Here is a 22,315-nt window from a genome sequence, read left to right as displayed (position 1 = left end):
GTATAATGGAGTGTTTTAGATGATTGCTACATGGGTTTTGAATGACATTAACTCTCAAAATATCATTGATTAATAGTTGTCACTTTCCTTCTCAGTTCCAATGTAGAGTTCTAGGATGTGAAACTTATTCTATATAAGTAACATGTGTTTTAGGCCCCAAAGCAAAGAAGTACTAAATAGACAATGGTATAATTCATCTTGGGATACCACATGCTATCTTAGAAGAGATTGTTAAGATTCCCGGAGATCTTAGATTAAATGTTCTTGAGGTAGGCAGCCAAAGAGATAAATTTAATTAAGAAATATAAAATGTAGCTTTATATATGTTTTACCCAAGGTATATAGGGATGAAGAGATTTTTATTGGAGAACTCATGTGAAAATTCTAATGAAGTATTCTGAATCCGGTATTCTGAATTTGAACTTCCTCATGTTGCTCTGGCATATAGTCTCCTTGTACTTCAGTGTTAGAAGAGTTTAGTGAGGTTGAGGAGAATTGTTTTCACAATTCTCCAAACTGATACATATGAATTCAAAACTCATAAGCCAAAAATTGAGAGTATTTACTTAAAATCTGTAAGATTTTATTGATCAGAATAATTACTTTTAGGAAGTTGAGAGTTTCTAACAAGACACTAAATATGGCTTTCTTAAAAATGAAATTATACACTTTAGAAAGCATATAAACTTAAAACTAATGAGTATTGGTAGCAGTGCTTACGAGTCTTCAGCATAACAGAAACTTCATTTTCACTGTTTTGTAGAAACTGGTCTATTAAGAAGTGAATGTAGGGCTGGGGTTGTGGCTCAGCGGTAGAGCGCTTGCCTAGCAAGGGCAAGGCCCTGGGTTTGATCCCCAACATCACATAAGAATAAATAAATAAAGACATTAAAAAAAGGTGGAATCATCTTAATAAAAAAAGAAAGAAAGAAGTGACTGTAGATCTAGATAGGCAGAAAAGACCTGTGAAAACCCTTCAAGTATAATTCAGGACTCATGATATTGAAATCACCTTTATCAGGTTGGGAGGGAGAGCCTATTTCAGTTAAATAGCAAAGCAAAATAATGAACAGAACAAAAAATATACTTTCCATTTTAGAAGACTTTTTAAAAAATTTTTTTAGCTGTAGTTGGACACAGTATCTTTATTTATTTTTATGTGATGCTGAGGATCAAACCCAGTGTCTCAAGCATGTGAGGTGGGCGCTCTACCATTGAGCCCAAGCCCCTGCCCTAGAAGACTTTTATTAACCTAAAATTAACTTCTAAAATCATGAAGTGTTTTCTAAGTCGACTTTTTGTTTTTAGGCTCTAAGTCAATTTAATCCTAAGTAAAATCCCAGATAAGTACAATGAAGATAATTATTATAGCTACCATTTATTGAATAATTATAATATTCTAGTCAATGTATTAATAAGCATTTTATGTAAATTTTCATTTAATTCTTATTTTAATCCTGTCAGGTAGATGCCATGGTCTGCATTTTATAGATTAGGAAGTTGAAGCTCAGAGCTGTTAAGTATCTGGCCCATGGTCACACAGCTCAGAGATGGTAGAGATGGGTTTTGAACAGGACGGCCTCCAAAGCCTATGCTATTGTTTAATGGTAATCTGCTCAACAAATGAATAAACTCAGCTTTTGACTAGTCTAATGTACATACATGATTTCATACATTATCTTAACAAAAGGGTGCAAGTGTTAAGAACATGGTAACTATGATAAAATATAAGCATGCATCTTTTTACAGACTAGTGATTATCTTTGAATTAATAAAATCACATATTGTTCCATATTTCCTTAGACCAGAATGTTGAAAAACTAACATTTTTTAATTGAATTGATGATAAGTTTTCATTTTGTTTTGGGGTGTGTATGTGTGTGTTTTATTTGTTTTTGTTTTTGTAGTGCTGTGGATGAAACCCAGGGCCTTTCACATGCTAGGCTGCTTGCCATAGAACTTTGCCGTAGAACTACATCCCTAGCCTGCTTTTTGTTTTTGTTCTTTTAATTGTGAATTACTTTTAAAAATTTAATAGGTTTTTCAATTTGCTTGTCTTAATGTTGTCAAGTGTTCTGGGTGTCTATATGATAGATAAAAATTTGGCCAGAATTTTCCCAAATGTCTGGCTGTTCTTTGAAAAATCATTTGGGTACATTTGAAAAAGTTATCATTAGCTGTTCTTTAATAAATCAGGAACTATTATAGATTCTGTTAGGGCAAGTCGAGCTATATGAATATAGCAAACTAAAATATAGGTTTATTCCCATTATGGGGGAATGGAAGTGGAGATGAGGGGCATTTGAATTATAAGGGCCTTACCCATACCTTTGAGACTCATCTTCTTGAGCTGCTATTGTCGATTCCGGCCAGCAGAATGGAACAAAAAAATGACGACCACACGACGGAACAGTAACAGGCTTTATTGAAGAAGCAACAAGAGGAACCCCGTTCCAAGAAAGAAAGTAGTATATATAGGACCTAGGAGCCAATCACAGAGGAGGTCACATCTCAACCTTGTGGACACATAATAGGCAAGATAGGAAGCATTTACTGAGCCCGAGCTCTTGTGGTTTCTACCGGCCAATGGGGTGGACTTCCTGGTATAGGCACAAACTTGTTTATGCCAAAGGCAACTGATTTGGCCCAAAGCCAAGCGCCATCTATCCTTGAGCGGGGGACAGCCCTAGGTCACAGAAACTGTCCCCGACAGCTATTACCATGCAAGTACTCCAATAATTTCTCAGGTGAGAGGGCAGGAAAAAAACATAAGGAACATTTCCCCATATAGCATGTGTCATGTTGTTATAAAGAAGTTCCAAGCTCCAGATTACATAGATCAGAAAGAAGTTGATCTTGGTAGCTACATGCAGGTGGTTATGATTTCAGGAACTCCTCATTATTTATTTTCTAATTGAATATTGGTGGATTGCTTTGACTCCTCTGATAACTTTGCTGGTAAGTTAATTGAATTTTAAAAGGGGAAAGAAAGGACACACATACTTATTTCTGGTTTCACAAGTTTCCCTTTCTTCAACTGTATCCCTTGCTAATTTGTTCTTCACTTCATTCTCTGCAGTTCATCAGTGCTTTGTCATTGCAGTTTAGAATAAAGTCCAAGCCACATAACTTGTTTCTAAGAGACTTCATGATCTAATCATTGTTAATCTTTAATATGATTTCTCACATTTCTCCTCATACTGTGGTGCTGCACTACTCCAAAACTACTCCAAATGTACTTTAATTTATATCACTCCAGACTTTGATTCACAATAGCGTGAATCTCTTCCTGGGAACTTGTGCCCAGATGTGCCTCTGAGTTGTTTCCTTTTTATCTATTAAGTCTTAACTTAGGTGTCAGCATTTTCTGACCTTCCCTTAACCCTCAGTGACCAGACTTGGTGCCCTTCATATGTGCTCTTATAACATCATATAACCTTTGACGATAATGCTGCATTGCAGTTAATTTCATGTTTGTCTCTCTAAGCTCCTCAAAAACAAGATTATGTCCTGTTCACTGTCGTGTTTATTGTATTCAGGACAATACAGTACACACACTAGGTGCTCAGATGTTTGTTGTGTTGATGAATGGTCATCCTCAAATAATAAGTTGTCTCTGGTCGCTATGAATGTTTTCTTGTAAAAACATTTTGAATAGAATTTCTTAGCAATGTGTGGCATTATGGCTATATATATATATATTTTTATATTGGATCAAAACCAATTATTTTCCTCTCTTACTCTTGTAGGTCCAGAGAAAATTCTTTATGGGAAGTCAAGTTCTAAAGGTCTTTGCAGCAAAAGGTGATAAGGTGAGTTAACTGGATCATTCAGTTAGTGCTTCAGAATTGAACTGTCATTTGATGAAAGTGGATTGTTTGGGGCTTTGGAAGTTTAAAGTGACATGAATTCTTGCAACAGCATTGGGAAAATTCACTGACCTTTAAATGTGAAAATGGAGAAATGATAAATGAGTTTGTCTTAGCATGAGTAAAACACTTGAGGACATAATCCTACAATTGGAGACCAAGTATATATTAAAAAGAAAACATTTTTAATGACTTCATTTAGGTGTGGGAATTTCATGGTCAAATGTTGAGGGGGTCGGGGTCAGGTTGACATTTTGATTTTTCATAAACACTGAACATATAGAGTTGGCATAAGCATCCTGGAGAGACACTTTAGTGGCTCACTGAACTACTTCTATTATTGAGGAATTTGATCTTTTCCCCCTCCCCCTTCCTGCTCTTTTCTCACCTTCCCAGGATTTTTGCCACCTATACTCATACCTGCTCCCTTTGTAAATATTTTCTTTCTGACCACCAAATCAGAACTTACTTACGACTGTTGAATCAGGTTTCCAAATTCATGAAGTATTTAAAATTGAAATTAGTAAACTGAATGTAGTAGGTTTGTCTGGGAAGGGATAGGGTGTTGGTATAACAGGTTATAACCCTCTTATTATCCTCACTTCTGAAAGGTAGCTGGCTGTTGATCTAGATAGATGGGTATGCTATTTGTTATTCTATGAGAAAATTAAAATTAGAAGAAAATGTGTGGATTCCACTCACTACTGAATGGGATAAATTAGAACACAGTTGAAATGGGGAATCTTCATATTTGAGAATTCTAGTTCATAGGTTTTTCCTGAATCAATTCTCAGAAATCATGTAGGTCTGGTGTGTACTGTCAAACTACAACTTGTTTTTTACTTCTGCTGCTGAGTTTTAAATCCCATTTGTCCCTTTACGCAAGAAAATTCTAGTCATTTTGGGAGAAATGTGCAGTGAGGAATGTCATGTCACTAAGCTGTGCTGAGAATCATGTGTTGGGTGATTATCTGGATTTGATAGCCAAGGGCAGCCTTGTGAATTGTGTAATTAGAATCTGGCTATATACAGATAACTGCTTCCTACTGTCAAATAAAAATGTAGAGACAAAGCTTCAAAGAAGGAACTTCTATTTGGGAATGAAGAATAGGATTGTGACTCAGGTCACACATACACAGGCCTGGTGGCCTCTTTTGTCTTTAAAGAACAAAGGAAAGTTTGGGGATCTTATTGTAAACTTTAGCATTTGCACAGAGAGTCAGTCCTCTGCAAATTACTAGGAAAGAAAGTCATTGCCACTTTGGTGCTTGAGGGAGCTGGTGAGCTCTGCTCATTGAGCTGTGGCAGTTACTATGTAAAGCTGCTTTTGAGATTGTATTAGTGTTTTATCAGTTGCTAAATACTGATAGTCATAAAGTTGCACTCTCATGGGATTGAGATGATTCTGTGAGGCAGTTCCTGAAGCAAGCATCAGTTGTCTTATGCTTATTTTGTCAGTGAGTATTACTGTCTCCAAATGGATTTTTTCTTTTTCTTTTTTTTTTTTTTTCAGTTGGTCAGAACTCCATCCCTATAAGTTTCCAAGCAGTCTCTGAGTGTTCCCTCTTCCTTTCCATGGCTTCTCCACTCCATTTTTGTGGTTTGTGACAGGAATGACTTCATTTTGTATAATGAAATTTCAGTACTGTACATAGTAAGGTCACTTCAGTATCACTCAAGAAGAGATATTTTCAGATCTATTGGCAAAGGATGAATAACTTTTTGGTATCAGTTTTTAATGTGGTGGTCAAAAAATGGTATTGTCTTATTGAGGTTTATGAGGTAATGTTGTGATCTGTGTTAATACATGCATCTTTCTTAAAAGGCGGCAGCAGTTGCACTTTCCTCCTTGGTTCATGCCTTGGATGAATTAGACATGGTGGCTGTAGTTCGATACGTTTATGACAGAAGAGCTAATCCTCAAGTTGGTGTGGCTTTTCCTTATATCAAGGATGCCTATGAGGTAAAACCCACAGGTTTACTTTTTTGTATTCTCCCTGCAACCCATCCTTTATGCTAAGCAGTGCTTCTCAACTGTTAATATGTATGGGAATTATTTGGGGATCTTGTTAAAATTCAGATACTTATTCTCTAGATCTGGAGTGGGGCCCAAATCCTTTCTTGAAAACTTCAGGTAATGTTGACATTGCTGGTCTATGAACCAAGTTTTCAATTGTAAGGAAACAACATAACTTATAAAAATATTTAAGGAGGTTTTTATTAAATCAGTAAGGGTTAACTGTGATCTTTTCTCTCAGTTCTTGACCTTCTTGACTTCAGAATCAAATGGGAAGAGAAATACCTCCACTTTAATAAACAGGGATTATGAATAAAGGTTGAGGATATGATTTTTATTGTGATCCATGTAAAGTCTATTTGGGGCTTTTCTGTTCTAAAAGATCTGTATTTAAAATATAAGTCTAGATTCCTTACCAGAAATATAAAGTAAAAGCAAATATCTTGACTTGCAGGTCAACCTTCCAGGCACCCTGCCTTTTCTCATTTTTTCTACTTGGTCATGCATGCATTTTACAGTTTGCATTTAGTAGTCTTTTTTTTTAGTTGTCAATGAACCTTTATTTATTTATATGCGGTGCTGAGAATCGAGCCCAGTGCCTCACACATGCTAAGCAAGTGCTCTACCACTGAGGCACAACCCCAGCCCCTTAGTAGTTTTGTTTTTAAGCATTTCTTTAATGTTTAATATTTTTCATATTGTTTGCAGTTGTGAATAGTCAGTAGCACAAGTCAAAACACTAGGTTTTCATGTGCCCGATTTGAGTTTTCTGATTTCTGAAATATTTCTGTTGTGCCATTTTTACAACATTTGGGACCATTTTTATATTTTTTCCATTAACTTTATTGTTTCTGCTTTTGTCCCCTTCCTTTCTCATTAGTGCTTAGTGTATGTGCAGCTGCCTTTCATGGAAGACTTGCGGCAATATATGTTTTCATCCCTGAAAAATAATAAGAAATTTACTCCCACAGGTGAGTTTATTTCCATTTAGTTCACTAATGGCTCTGCATGCAAATTTGTTCTTGGGCAATCACCTGGCTCCAGTCATTGGTTGTTGATAAGATTTCACAGGATGGAATTGGTCGGTTCTGTTCTTATACTCCTGAACTATTTTTTCAGTACTAGGAATAGCTTTGCCCTGAACTTTCTAAATACTGTATAGTTCCCCCTTCTGACTTTGAGCATGTGTCTAGGGAATAGCTTGTTGGTGCTGGATGTCTGTTCTCTGGTTGTGATCAACTTTGCCCCTGCTGAAATGAATTGGTGTGCAGTATCACACCATGTCCTACATACATGAAAAATCTTGGAAATTCACATGACGATACTGGAAATGAGCTTTTCTCTTTGCCCTCCTTTTGCAGTAAGGTTAAGTCTCATTGTTATGTACTTCTAGCATCTAAGAGTTACTTGGAACTTAATGAGAAACCCTGTTCTTTGGCCTCTGGCTGCACATGTAGGATATTACACAGAATGAGTCTCAGAGTCACAGGTCCAGTCTTCCTGAGAGCGCACCATTTAAGACAACTGTAATAAAATGTAGCAGGGGACAGAATGAGAAAATATACCTAAAAGAACAACAAATGATGGTAGATAATTTATTTCTGATTTCTGAAATATTTCTGTTGTGCCATTTTTACAACATAATTTATTCTTCAAGTTTAATTTATTATCCGTGTCAGTGTAGGATTAAGGGGTTGTGTTCTTCCTGTGTGTTGTTTTGGTTCGACCTTTTCGGAGCAGTGTGCTGAGAAAAGGCTAAGAATTAAATGGGTTCCTACGGCTGGGATCTTTGTCTTCCTTCTAGAGTTGAAGCCCTCTACGTCATGGTGGAGGCAGGAATGGACCCAAATGTATAAAGTTGTCACTGTCTTGTCTCTACCTCTTGATCATTTCAAACTTTAAATGAGTAGAATATTTTTTAAAAAGAACTTTGTTTAATAATTATTTTATAGACATAAATCATCAGAATCTCAAAAATCAGATGTCTTTAGATCTGTTGATCTGTTTTCTGTGTGTTAACGTATTTCTGTTTATATTCTTTCCTGTGGAAAAATGGATTCTTAAAGCTGTTTAATGTATTTCCCTAGTTGATGTAGGAGTCAATGTAGTCATTGTAGAGTTTGAAAGGCCGGAATAATCTGGCCTGATACTAACTGGTAGTAGCAGATGAAAATCACTGAATGTTCACATGTGTAAGTATCATCTCCTAGCTAATTCTATGTGGACGCTGTACTAGTTAGCTTAAGTTGGTGATAGCTATGCCTTTGTCTGAAACCTTCTCTGGAAAGTTCAAAAACAGGAAAGAAATGTGCCACAATACCTACCTCTGTGCTCTTTCATTTATAGTGCCTGTACAAAGGGATATCTGAAATTGTGAAGAATAGAAGCAAGGTACTTTTGAGAGACTGCAGGCATAAGGTACATTTTACCTTTTGCCTAGTGACTGTGAATCCAAAAACAGTACTTTAGTTCTATAGCTGAACTGCTATGAATCAGCAGAACAGAAGCATTTAGGAAAGAGTTGTTTTTCATCCACATCGCTTTGGACTATCCCAGTTTTGTTTTACTTGGTAATTTTTTTTTTTTTTTTTTTTTAGTTGTACATAGACACATGCCTTTATTTTATTTATTTGGTTTTATGTGGTGTTGAGAATCACGCCCAGTGCTCACACATGCTAGGCAAGCATTCTACCACTGAGCTACAGACCCAGCCCTTGGTAGATTTTTTTTTGAGGAGCACTTACTTGCTTTCTGTTGGGTATTAGAAAAGACATAAAAAGGCTGTCATGGAACTTTAGAATATTTTGAATAGAGTGGGGTAAGATGTACATGGGTATATGTCTATGCAGGAGGAACTGATTCTAACAGGAGAATCAGCTCACTGTGGTCCAATGGTGTCTTCCTGTTAAGGTTCTAGACTCTGATAAAAATTACATTAAGTATTAGAAAGTTTATGCTTCATTACCATAGGGGTTTTCTTTTTCTTTTTAATGTCTTTCTCTTTAGTTAACTACTATTTTTTAAAAAATAGTCAAAATGAATAGTACATGTTCTCTCCATCATACACTTGCCCCACCTAGGAGTTGGGCCTTCCATCTCTCCACTGGGAAGAGTTGCTTCAGAAGCTGCCTATGATGTTCTTCAGTTTTGAGGGAGTCAGAGAAACCTGTGTCCTGCTGTCATCAACTTCATCCAGGACTAGCATATTCCTGCCTCTCTTTTTCACTTCCCTTCCTCAGCATAAATCTACAATTTAATCCAGTCTTCATCTTCCATTTCCTCTGGCTTAAGATTCAGAAATACACATTTTATATTTTTCTATACTTTTGTTCCTCTTGAATAAATTTGTAGTGTAACTTCTTCATCTTACCTCGATGCTACCTTTATGACAAATGTGGTCCTGGAACATTTTTTTCCCTAGTATTGATTACATTATTATATAGTTTGTCTAAGCTCTCCTGCTATTTTTATATTTTAAAAAAAGTCTCATTCACATGAAATATTAGAGAAAGGCCTGGAAAAGCATAAAAGAAGAATCTGCTTTTTATTAAGCCTTTCCTTATTTTTTTAAAACTAACCTTATTCCAGGAAAAAAAGAGGGGGGCTGGATTCTAACTTTTCCTTCTAAAAGCTCAGAATACTTTTCTCTTTTCAAGTAGCTCATTGAATGATGAGTATTTTGTTCAAATTTCCATGGAGAAGTCAGGTTTTCCTGTGGCTGTTGTTCGTTTTTTCTGGAGTAGACTCTTTTGCTTTTGATATGATACTCCATTGTCAAAGGTTCATCAAATGGAGGAGTGCTGCTGTCTGGCTGGGCACAATTCAGGAGCCACTTGTCAAAAGAAACGAACTTTATTTTTAGAACACACACACCAAACCACACAGCTCCTCAGGAAAAACCTTCAGAGCCCAACTGCCACCACTGGCTTCCCACAAGCCTCTCAACCTCCCCCACTCCTCCTGCTCTTGAGGCTGATTGGCTGGGTCGTGTGGGCAGAGCCAAAAAAAGTCCCCCAATGAGCAGCTCCGTGGTCTGAAAGGGCGGGGAAATAGCCCAGTGAGCATCACCGCAGAGGAGCCAATCAGTTGGCAGCTAGAAGTTTGCTGGGGCTGCTGTGAGCCAATCATCAGCTGGCAGCTGGAAGTTTGCTGGGGCCCCTTTGGGCTGTGGCTCTCAACAGAGGAGCTGAAAAGAACCTAAGAGATCAACTACTCTAAAAAGCTCTTTCACAGATTAAAAAAATAAGACTCAGGTTAAGTACTTGCATACATACAGAATATTTTTGGCAGAACCAGGACTATATAACCTGCTAGTATTGCAGTACTTATGAAATAGAAAGCTTTTGTTTTAGTGGAGAATAATGTGAATAATCCTTTTTTTTTTCCTTTCTGCTTCTCTGTTTATCCTTGTCTTAAGAGGCACAGTTGAGTGCTGTTGATGCTTTAATCGACTCTATGAGTTTGGTAAAGGAAGACAAGGAGGAAGACACCATTGAAGACTTGTTTCCAACCACCAAGATCCCAAATCCTGCATTTCAGAGATTATTTCAGGTGAGAGAAGAAAGATGAACCAGTCATATTTGCAGTAAATGAAAAGAAAGCTAAGTGAAAAGGTAATTGGCCAGTCCCAAATAAATCTAACCACAGAGGGCTTCATTTGCTCTATTTAATAAAAGAATAACATTTTCCTGATTTGTGCTGAGGAAGGAGAGGACAGAATATTCTAGTTTGGGATGAAGTTGATGACAGTTGGACACAAGTTTCTCTGACTCCCTCAGAACTGAAGAATGCAGCAGGCAGCTATTGAAGCAAAGTCTTCCCCGGAGAGGTATGGAAGGCCCACTCCTAGGTGAGGTGAATATGTGAACCTATGGACTGTCCATTTTAATTCACTTCACAAAACATCCTTAACTAACCCAATCCATATTGGGGCCTGGTTTTTTTGTTGTTTTGTTTTGAGTTTTTTTTTAATTAATTTAGTTATGTGTGACAGGAGTTAAAATACATAAAATGCATTTTAACATATCATACATACATGTAGTATAACTTATCATATATGCATGTAGTATAACTTCATGTATATATGATATTTTAAAATATCATACATATAGTGTAACTTCTCATTCTTGTGGTTATACATGATGTGGAGTTACACTGGTCATGTATTCATATATGAGCCTATAGGAAACTTACATACAATTCATTCTACTGTCTTTCCTATTCCCAACCCCACTCCCTTCCCTTCATTCTCATTTGTTTAACTCACTGAACTTCTGTCCCCCCACCACTGTGTGTTAGCATTTGCATATCAGGCCTTCGGTTTTTTGGGATTGGCTTATTTCACTTCACATGATAGTCTCCATTTCCATCCTTTCACAGGCAAATGCCATAAGTTCATAAAAACAAATGTTTTTATGGCTGAATAATATTTCAGTGTGTGTGTGTGTGTGTGTGTATGTGTGTATCATATTTTCTTTATTCATTCATCTGAAAGCACCTAGGTTAGTTCCATAGCTTAGATATTGTGAATTGAGCTGCTATAAACATTGATGTGGCCATGTGATGATAATAGGCTGATTTTTAAGTCCTTTGGGTATATGCCAGGGAGTAGGATTACTCCGTCAAATTCTGATTCCATTCCATGTTTTCTGAGGAATCTCCATACTGCATTCCACACTAGCAATGTATGAGTGTATCTCCCCCCCCACCCCCCCGCATCCTTGCCAACATTTATTGTTACTTATATTCTTGATAATTGGGGCCTCTTTTGAATCAGAGATCCTCTGCATGATAGAAACTTCCTGTTTTTGGTTTTGTGTTGTTTTGGTGTTTGGAATTCCTTTAAGTAGCGAAAAAAGAATATTTTGTTCTGAAATTAGAAATATGAAGTTTAACGTGTAAAGGCCTGCCTCAGTGAATCCTTTAGTATTCTGAGTGTTATAACTGATGAAAACTGCTTTGGTGTTTTGATGTATGGAATTGAAGACTTGAAGCCTATGCCATTTCTAAGAAAGGAAGGAGCTGAGCAGTGAGAAAGCTTTCCAAAACAAGAGAAACTTCTACTACTTGCCAGATTTATCTAGGATACGCTCTATTTATGTTCAGTAAATTTTTTTGGACTTAAAAATGGATACAAGTCATAAATGCAGAAAGATTTATCTTTCAAAGCTGTAAGCACTGATAACTTAGTTTTTTACAGCATAATCAACTTTGCTTTCTTTTGTGGGGGAGAGTTTAATATGGCCCGTCTACATAAAGAATATATACAGATTCTTTATCTTCACTAAGGATGAATTTACTTCCCCCCCCCCAGAAAGAAAACAAAAAACAAATGTTTACTGAGTACTAACTATGAAGCATGAGCTAAAGATAACATAGGCCCACTACTTCAAGGACTCCTTTAGAGGAGAGAGGAGTAGAGAGATAATAAAGCCAGTAGTTAAAACAATGATGGGAAAAGACCACAGGAATAAGAGAAAAAGAGGCTTCTCTGAGGAATTAACATTTGCACAGAGTCTGTAGGAAAAGAGGGGTGCATAATGTAATGAGGGCATGTTGTGCAAAACAGGTAGCATACACAAAAGCATGACAGTATGAAGACATGTCACGTGTTTAAGGATCCACAGATAGTTCTGTTTCTCTAAGGGGAAGGTGGCAGTGAAGGTAAATAGGGAGGTTATTAAGAGCCTTGTGCACCTCGCTCAGCAGTTTGGATTTTGTGGCAGTGGGTGATCATTAAAGGATTTTGTCAGCAGGTAGGGAACATGGATTTTTAAAAATAGTTCTGGTGGTAGCATAGGAGATGGACTGGAGGCCAGCTAAGAAACCCACAGTGGCCTGCTTGAGGCCTGAGTTAAAGCAGTGATGTAGAGACTGGAGGGGGGAATGGAGTTTGAAGGTACTTAGAAGGTAGAAGAGATAGGATTTGAGGGACTGGATGGTGGTTGGCCAGAAAAAAAATTGAAGTTAACAGTCCTAGCTGGGGTGACTAAAAGGATGATGTCACCATTAATTGTGGTAAAGAATACAAAAGGAGCAGATGAAAAGATGTGTGTGTGTATATAATTTTTTTTTTGGCATATGTTAAATTTGAGTTATTTGTTGACTGTCCCAGTATATACATTCAAAGGAAAGTTGGAAATAGGAAATAGGTGTGCAAAGCCCCGAAAGTCAGTTTTAATATATAGATTTAATAGTCTTAAATGAAGCCAGTAGTTAAAACAATGGTGGGAAAAGACCACCTCTTTCAGAGAGCACTGTGAGCAGAAAAGAGAGCCAGGTACTCCACTATGTGAGTGAGCAATTAGGAGTAGATGTAAAAAGAAGAGCTGTTACTAAACAAAACCAAGTGCTCCTACCTCCACCCTCAACAAAGTTCATCTTGGAAGGCATAAAAGAGAATGAGTGTCCAGAAGGAAGGACGGGAAAAGATGTTGCACAATGATGAGCAAAGGTGAGCTTAGCAGAGGACCTTCAGGGGCTGGTAGTTAAGTCTTTGATGACTTCAGGGCCCAGTGTCAGTTGAGTAATGAGGTGGAACCTGGAAGATTCGGCTTTTCTGGCAAAGGGAGAGGACACATTAAGCTGCAGGAGAACATGGGGCCTGTTTTCCTCTTTAAGTATTTAGAGTTGAGAGTGAATGAGCTGACAGAAGAAGGGAGAGATTAATAATCAATCTGTTGGCAAGAGGGTAATTCTAATTTTGGAACAAAATGCTGAAAATGTATCTTGTCAAAAGTACAGTTAAAATTACGTTTTAAATAATTGATGTTAATACTGCTATAATCAATATGTTAGTGCCCTTTGAATTAGCCATACAGTCTGTATTTTTCCCTCTAATATTTTTCTAATTGTAAAAAATCACATCAAGGAGTAACATTTACTTAAAAGCAATGTATATATAAAGGATTGGGATCTCAGCTTCCTAGTTACTAAAGCATGTCACTTTCTTTTAACCTCATTTTTTTTAACAAGTTGGAATTTCTTAATGAATTTTATAGATATCCTACTTAGCTTTATTTATCTAAAGTGTGAACTTAAGAAAATATGAGTAAGAGGTTGTTGCTTCAAAACATGTCTTATAGATTCCTTCTTATTGACTTGTTAATAAAAATACTGTTTAATAGGATTGCCTGAAATTTATACTGAAATTTTGTTGTGTTTTCCACTGGCTGTTCTAACTACTTTCCAAAACATGCCAATTGGATTTCACAGGTAGAATCTTCAGGAAGTCTGCCAGGTTGAATGCTTGATTACTACTTATAACTTTTTTGTTTGTTTTGATACTGGGGATTAAATCCAGGGGCACTCAACCACTGAGACATATATATCCTCAGTCCTTTTTTGTATTTTATTTAGAGACAGGGTCTTACTGAGTTGTTTGGGACCTTGCTCATTTGCTGAGGCTGGCTTTGAACTTTTGATCCTTCTGCCTCAGCCTCCCAAGCTGCTGGGATTATAGGTATGCACCACTGGGCCCAGCTACTGCTTACATCTTTAGGACTTTCTAAACTGAGATATTTTAAATGACTTGGGTGAGAACTGTGAATTAAGGATTATGCACAAGGTTACAGTAGATACAGAGGGCTTGGGGCCATTTTGGTTTTGCCTTTTGCTTTACACTAAAAAAGCCTTAATGATGCTTAAGGGAAAGTCAGTTAAGAAAGAAGAAAGCCAAAGTCAAACTCTGAAATGAATGAATATACCATAGAGAAGGAAGAGTTATGGTTTGTGTTTTGAAAGAGGGCAGGAGCAAACATGTAATTTCTAGAGGAAATTGGTACTTAATTTCTACCTGAGGGTTTTCTGAATTTGTAGGACATTGATTCTTGGATGATATAACCTGAGTTACCTTGTACTTTTTAGAATGGAAACTTTTAGCTTATGCTTTCTTTATTGTAGGAAAATAGTTCATGGGATAGTATAAATAGTATACTCTAAGGTTATTGTATAAGATTATTATATATTATATAAGATTATAGATTGAAAGTGCAGAAGCTATTCAACTCCCTGACTTTTTTCCTTCAAAATTACACTATATATATATATATATATATATATATATATATAGTGTAATTTTAATTTTAATTTTTTTTATATATATATAAAAAAAGAGGGGCTGTAGCTCAGTGATAGAGCACTTCCCTAGCATGTGTGAAACCCTAGATTTGATCCCTTGCATGGCAAAAAGAAAAAGAAAAAGAAAAGAAAAGAAATGAAGCTTATTCTCTAGCATAATTTTGAATTAATTTGCCACACCAAGGAAATATCAGATCAACTCTTTCTTTTCTTTTTTTCTTAATAATATCTCATTGCTTGCCTTCCTGTAGACATGGGTGCCTCCAAAGCCTGGTATAGTTGCCTGTAGGCAGCATGGGGCTATTGGATGGAAGTGGCTTGCCATCCAATTCCATGCATGTGAAACCCTGCCTTGTCCCTTGAGCCTTGTCCCACTCCATTAACAGCAAGAGCCCTGGGAAAGAGTACTTCTTCATTCATCTTCTATCAGGTGCTGATTATATGCCAGGCATGATGTTTGTTCTTGGAATTCAGCTGTAAACTAGACACAATCCCTACATTCAAGGCAGAGTTCTAGGCAATAAGCAACTAAACTAAAAAAAAATGATGTGGTGATTTTAGATTGTAAATATTATCAAAAATATAAAATAGGGAAAATGATAGAATGTGATGAGGTGGAAGAAAGCGGGTGCAGGGGCTACTTTATATACGGCATCAGGGAAAGTCCTTCTGAGGAGATAATACTTCAGTAAAGACTAGGATGATTTAAAACAAGGGCCAATCTTAATTGTAGGTAGTGGAATGTGCTCATAATCTAACAATTCAGAAGGCTGAGGCAGGAGGGCTGCCTGAGCAACTTAGCAAGACCCTATCTCAAAATAAATTAAAACTTGAATGGGCATGTAGCTCAGTGGTAGAACACCCCTGGGTTCAATACCCAGTACCTTTAAAAAAAAAAAAAAAAAAAAAAAAAAAAAGGCCACCTCTCTTGGGGGAGACAGAAGAGGCAGGAATATTAAGCCCAGGACCCAAAAGCAGGAAGAAGCTTGGATTGAGTGAAACTTGAAGAACCCAGCCTTGCTGCATTGTGAGTGAGAAGTGGCAGGTACCAAGTCTGGGGAGGTGGGTTGGTGCTGCGGTCATTGTAGGACTTCTGGGATATGGTAAGGAATTCATTTTCAAGCAGAAGCCTGGTGACCAGTTAGAAGGTGATGGTAGTAGACCAGAGGAGGGATGTTAGTGTCTGGCCAGAGGACAGAGAAGAGAGGTGGACAAACTGGTGGAGATGCATTCACATTCCACTCTCCTGGGAGGTTTGGGGCAACTCGGGGTTCTCGTTTCCTTCACAGCCTTCCTCCTGGGACTCTTTGATCTTGGGCAGCTCTCCTTTAGCCACCTGTTTGATCCACCACACATTGAGTTCTAAGAGTGAGTGAAGGAGCAAGCGCAGAATGAGTAAGGGGGTGTTAAAAGATTTTGTGATGAGAAGGTTATAATCCCAGATTGTCAGAACCTCATTTTCCCCAAGTAGTTAAAAGTGACTGTGTCTTTTTATAAGATGAAACTACTTTCTAGGAGGTCTACTACTTTCTAGTAGAAGGAATTACTACTCAGCGTGGGCCTATTCCCTCAGTTGGTTTAAGACATGTCCAATGTCCTGCTAACAAAAGTGGTTAAGGGCCAAACTTTATTGTTTCTTATGTCTGGTATGAGTCAGGTATCCCTCTCAAACCAAAGATGGAGTATCCCTGACTGTAAAATAGAAAGAACACATTTACAAACTTTCCACTTGTGTTCTCTTTCCCCAACAGTGTCTGCTACACAGAGCTTTACATCCTCAAGAGCCTCTGCCCCCAATTCAGCAACATATTTTGAATATGCTAGAGCCCCCCACTGAAGTGACAGCAAAATGTCAGATTCCTCTCTCTAAAATAAAGAACCTTTTTCCTCTGACTGAAGCCATCAAGAAAAAGGATCAAGTAACTGCTCAGGACATTTTCCAAGACAAGTAAGTTCCTGATGTAGTTGCCCTTAAGGTTAGTGATAGTCCTGGGGGCTCTGGAATTAAGGCACTGCCTTGGGGATTGTGGATTTGAGAAAGTGGGAGGAAGAAGCCTTCTGATGCTTGACCCTTGTGTTGGAATATTGGTTTCTCATTGATTCATTGTAGTCATATTTCATCCTTGCTTCTCACTTGGGATTTAGAACTACCTTCTGGGTTGTTGACATTTTGATCAGCATCAGATTCTTGGTGAATTATACAAAGGGAGGATAAGCAAAGTCTTTTAATATCTAAGGCTAAATTTTACCCTTTTTGAAGTGTGGAACTAGTGATGAGAGGAGTATATTGAAGGATGAGGTTCTTTGGTGGGAAGGGTAGGTGTTAGTGCAGCTTTTGGAGGAAAAGTGGGAAGAGGAATGAAAAATCTAGCCTGCCTTTAGCAATTTTGTGAATGTGGGAGGATATACTAACCTGGTTATTCTTTTAGGGAGTTATTTGTAGGTTAACAATTACACAATGCTTTTCATACGATCCTTCAATCAAGCTTACAAGTGGCTATTAAGTTTTTTCCTTATTTGATTCTATTCAGAATCTTTATATTAATTTCCATTCAAACAAAAACTAGAAGAAAGTATTCTTTATTATCCAGAATCATTTGGATATATAAATCTTGATTTCACCAGGTTTCAATCAACTAGTTATTGATGACTTTTTTCTCAAACCAGTATTATCTATTCATTTCTTTATGCTGCATTTTGAGATTTGGCTTTACACCAGGACGCTCTTTTCATTTTTTTTTTTTTTTTTTTTGATTTGCTTCCCACAGCTGTATCTTCATTGAAAAAGCAAAGCTTATTATTTATAAATACCCCAGTTGAAGAATATGGAATAATTTCCTGAAACCTTCGCTGGTTTCTATAAATCATTGATTTAGTGAATTACTGTCTAAGTCAAATAGAGAACTTTGAATTTTTGTGTGACTTTCCAGAGGTTAATACCCTAAGCTTTGTTAGAATTGGGAGGGGTATATAGTCAATAGATTCTATCATGAGCATTTCTAACACATCCTGGGGGACTTACAGCTCTTCTTAGTTTATCGTGCCTTCTACACAGGAAGAGTGTCTAAAAATCCACGTTTCCTCTGCTCTCCTCATCTTCCTGTATGCCTCTGGGTTAGTAGATGAGAACAGTTCAATAAAAGTCTGTGGCCTTTTCTTCCCATGATACCGTGCTCTGTCTCACTGCAATCACAGGCTATTCTCTCTCTGTGTATTAAAGCTCCAGTTCATGATCTTGATTACCTTCTGGTGTTGTGGGAAAGAAATGGGCCATTTTCTCCTCCTCCTTTGATTAGAATGTAAATTAGCTGGTTAAAAAATGCACCACAGAGACCCAGAAGGCTGTTGTTCTGTGATTTGGTCCCTGCTGTGATTGTACCTTCAGCCCTAGTCCTTCAGCCCTAGTCCTCTTGCTCACTCTTCTGGAGGCTGTGCACTAGGCTGAGCTTTTTGTTTTTTGCTCCCATAGTGGTTTGGGATGCAGCCAAGTCACCTGCCTGGGGCTTGGGAATTATCTCACTCTTACAGGCCTATTTACACACCTGTTCTCTGCCCTTTTTCCTCAGAAGTCTCAGTTTTTAAGAACTTTAGAAATAATGCATTTGGCAAATATTTATCACATCCCTCCTATATTCAAGAGAATGATTCAGTCCCTTCTGCAAAATTCTTAAAACTTTTCATTTTTATAATTAGGCTGTAGTCAGCTTTAGAGTAGTTTTCTTGAAGGGGGAAATATTGCTAACACTGAGCTATATTTTTGTATATAATCAACATCCCTGAATGTAGGGTATACTTTTCCAGAGGAGGAGTGTGGGGTTCAGATTGAGGAGTGGCAAATGTTGAATCAGGAATTTTCGTAGTCCTGAGCTGAGAATCACTAGTTTTTTTCCCCTATCTTTGTCATTCTTGATCTGATTTTGGTTAAATAATTTTACCTTTATGAGATTTTCTCCATCTAAAAATGGCCTTATCTCAAGAGATCTTAAACTATGAAATGACAGATGTTAAAATACTTCAGGTTATTTGGAGGAAAAGCAATAGCCAGAGCCCAAACAATAATAATGTCATTATCAATGAAAAAACAATGATAATGTTTTCATTATGGGAGAAGGTCCACTGTTCATCTCGGATCTATTGAATACCTACTGTTAAATTTAGTTTTTTCATTTAAAGGGGAAAGAGCATCATTTGATACTCCAGTCATATGGTGTACTAAATATACCCAAGGCATAGAAGCATTTCTTCCCTTAATATTGGTGTACCTCATCAAAATGAAAATTAGGACTTCTGAAGGTATAATCCTCCTTGTGCAACTAATACATATGTAATCTCAATTTCTTTTTGTCCCTGTGCAGATGGTCTAAAAAGTTTTCTGTTCTTTTCAAGTCCCCAAAGACTTCTCCCACTATACTGGCACTCAGTCATCCTTACCTGATTAATGGTTTAGATTTAGACTCCAGAGTCAGCCAGTGTGAGTAGTTCCCCTTGCTCTGCAGTGTGACAGTACGAATAGGTTCTTATCCTCCATAAGCCTCACTTTCCTCATGGGCAAAATAGGGATAACAGGAATATCTGTCTCGCCAGCATAGTGGCTCATTCCTGTAGTCCCAGCTATTTAGGAGACTGAGACAGGAGGATTGCAAGTTCAAGGTCAACTTCAGTAACTTATGAAGACCCTGTCTCAAAATTAAAAAAAAAAAAAAGAAAGACTAGAAAATGTAGTAAATGTAGTGGTAAAATGCCCCTTGGTTTAATCCCCAGTGCAAACAATAACAAAAATGTGTATATGTAAATATTTTTAAGATAAATTTAAATAGAAAGGAATACCTTTCTCATGGAGTTTTCATGGGGGTTAGTTGAATAATGTTTGCTGTTCATCTGGAACCCAACACAATGTCTAGCACACAATAACAGTGTTTGTCAGTAAATGATTTGGAAAATCCTAAATAATTAGCATATTAGCAACAGTGACAACAACAGTGATGGTAGTAGCGATGATTTCATAAAGAAGATAGAGGCTAGGAAGTGGGAATGCCTCAATTTTCTGGCTAATATTATCTAAAAACATATCTGTATTGCATCTACCTTTACTTTCTTTTTTTTTCCTGTCTCAGTGGAATTGTGTCCCAGGTCCAGTCCAAATTTCTTCCATTTTTACCTATGCCCTGAGCTCTCTCTTCTATGTCTTCTGGTACTCTAGTCCACTAACAGCTTCTCTCTTTCTATATTTCCAGCATCTTCCTCTCTCATACCTCCTTTCCCTCCTCATCTAAAAATAAAGTAATCCCCCCAGCCTCCTCCCTCTAATTACTACCTGTTACTAATTACTAATCTAATTATTATCTTTCCTCCACAAGCCAGCTTTATTACAAGAAGAGTCTACATTGCTTCTCTTCTCAGCTTTCACTCCCTTTTTCCCCCTCCACCTCTCTGAAACTGGCCTTCCAGAAGACATGCATGGCTCAGTTCCCTTTAGCTTTGAAGTCCTTCTCTTTCATAACTTTTCCTTTTTAGCGTTTGACATTGTTGGTTATTCTTTTCTTCTTGAAACTCACATATTTTCTTTAATTTCATCTTCTCCAGATTTCCCAGGCTTTGACAACTCCCTTTCATATTCTTCAGGGACTGCCTTTCTTTCCCTACCAACCTAAAATGTTGATGTAAGCTTTATCCTCAGAAAATAACTAGCATTTATTGAACACAGGTAAAAAGCTGAGTGCTTTACTTGCATTGTCTGTTTGGATCCACTATGAAGTAGGTTATTTTATTGACACTATCTTAATATTGAGGCAACTGAGTATTAAAGATAAGAAACTTGCTCAAGATTCCAGTTGGTAAGTGTTGGAGTAAGGATTTAAAAGCAGGCAGTCTGATTCCAGAGCTTACACTCTTAGCTGTAATTCCATTATGCCTTAGCAGTATGTGTCCCAAGACTTTTTAAAATTTCACATACAGAAATTTGAAAACTGAATACCTCCCTGCAGCCTCGATTTTCATCCTATCCACTGTATAACTTAAGCATCTGTAGTTACCTGAAGTTCAGTATATCCAGAAATTGTCATCATCTTTCTTCTTCAGTGCCCCCTTTGAAACCTCCTTTCATACTGTTATTCTGTATTTGAATGAATGATACCTAATTTCCTGCAAGGCATTCCTTTCTTTACCTTTTCATATCTAATTGGTTTACCAAGCTATATTAAATTTGCCTCAAACCACCACTTTCACTTCAGGTTGGTATAGTGGCTAATGGCATTGATTTTGGAGTCAGATAGATTCATATCTAAACCCAAGCATTTCCGCTTAATAGCAATTGAAAGTGGCAAGTTGCTCTCTGTCAAGTGGCAGTAACAAATACCTGCCTTTGAGGAGCCTTCATTTGCTCATCTATAAAAGGACAATGATAATAGCTAACACATGGGGTTATTGCAAAGTTTAACTGAGATAATTTAAATGTGCTTAGCACATGTTAGCTCTTAATAGCTTCGCCCAGTGGCATTACTTTTATGTATGCCTTCTCATTTTAGCCTGTTTTACTAAGATAACTTCTTAACCAGTCTAATCTCTTTTTCTTTTCCCTGTCTAGTCTCTTTCCAAGCCATTCTGCTACCTGAGTGTTTTGGGTTTTTTCTCAACATGTACCAGTTTATTGTAAAAGATATTACAAAAGATACAGATGAAGGGATGCACAGGAGAAGGCATGTAAAGGAGTGCAGAGTTTCCATGCCACACTATAGGAACCTTCTGTGTGTTCAGCTATCTGAACTTAATTCTTTTGAGTTTTTATGGAGGCGTTTTATTACTAGGTGTAATTGATTAAATCAGTGGCCAGTAGTGATCAACCTAAATTCAGCCCCTCTCTCCTTCCAGAGGTGGAAAGTGGGACAAGTCTTGCTGAAGCTCCTATCCTGAAGCTACCTAGGGCTGCAAGCCAAGGGCTTTTCGTTTGTTTGTTTTAAACATAAATATACAATCATATCACTCCTGCTTAAAATTCTTTAATGTCACGACTCTTGAACTTTTCTTCTTTTTTTTTTTTTTTTTTTGCCTCCTGTTGTATGGGGGATTGGATCCAGGGGTGCTTTACCGCTGAGCTACATTCCTAGCCCCTACTCACATTTCTTATGCCTGTAATTTATATATTTTCTAGCCTCATCTCTAACTACTTCCCAGCTTGTGCTCTATGTTCTAGCCCAGTACAACTGCTTGCTATTATAGGGGATACGCTGTTCATAATATTTTCATTGTTTTTATATTTATTTTTTTATTTGGTATTTTTGTATACCTAGGGTTTAGAGATAAACTTAGTGACTGACACATTGTAAATATTCAGCAAATGTTTGGCTACCTAAAT

The 22,315-nt window shown here is 37.3% G+C and overlaps 1 protein-coding gene across 5 annotated transcripts in view; it reads left to right on the top strand.

The window, feature by feature from the left end:
* The window catches only part of Xrcc5 (X-ray repair cross complementing 5), an 86,348-nt gene that overhangs the window by 20,614 nt on the left and 43,419 nt on the right, over positions 1-22,315 (top strand). For all 5 annotated transcript variants that reach the window (XM_076866035.2, XM_076866037.2, XM_076866034.2 and 2 more), the window contains 5 exons: positions 3,750-3,812; positions 5,695-5,832; positions 6,767-6,857; positions 10,304-10,437; positions 16,716-16,912. In XM_076866035.2, coding sequence (XP_076722150.1) covers positions 3,750-3,812; positions 5,695-5,832; positions 6,767-6,857; positions 10,304-10,437; positions 16,716-16,912 — 623 coding nt within the window. The remainder of the gene's footprint in view (positions 1-3,749; positions 3,813-5,694; positions 5,833-6,766; positions 6,858-10,303; positions 10,438-16,715; positions 16,913-22,315) is intronic.

This window comes from Callospermophilus lateralis, chromosome 9 (assembly GCF_048772815.1).
Source record: "Callospermophilus lateralis isolate mCalLat2 chromosome 9, mCalLat2.hap1, whole genome shotgun sequence".
In the NCBI taxonomy this organism is placed as follows: Eukaryota; Metazoa; Chordata; class Mammalia; order Rodentia; family Sciuridae; genus Callospermophilus; species Callospermophilus lateralis.
This window is presented reverse-complemented; position numbering and strand designations above follow the sequence as displayed.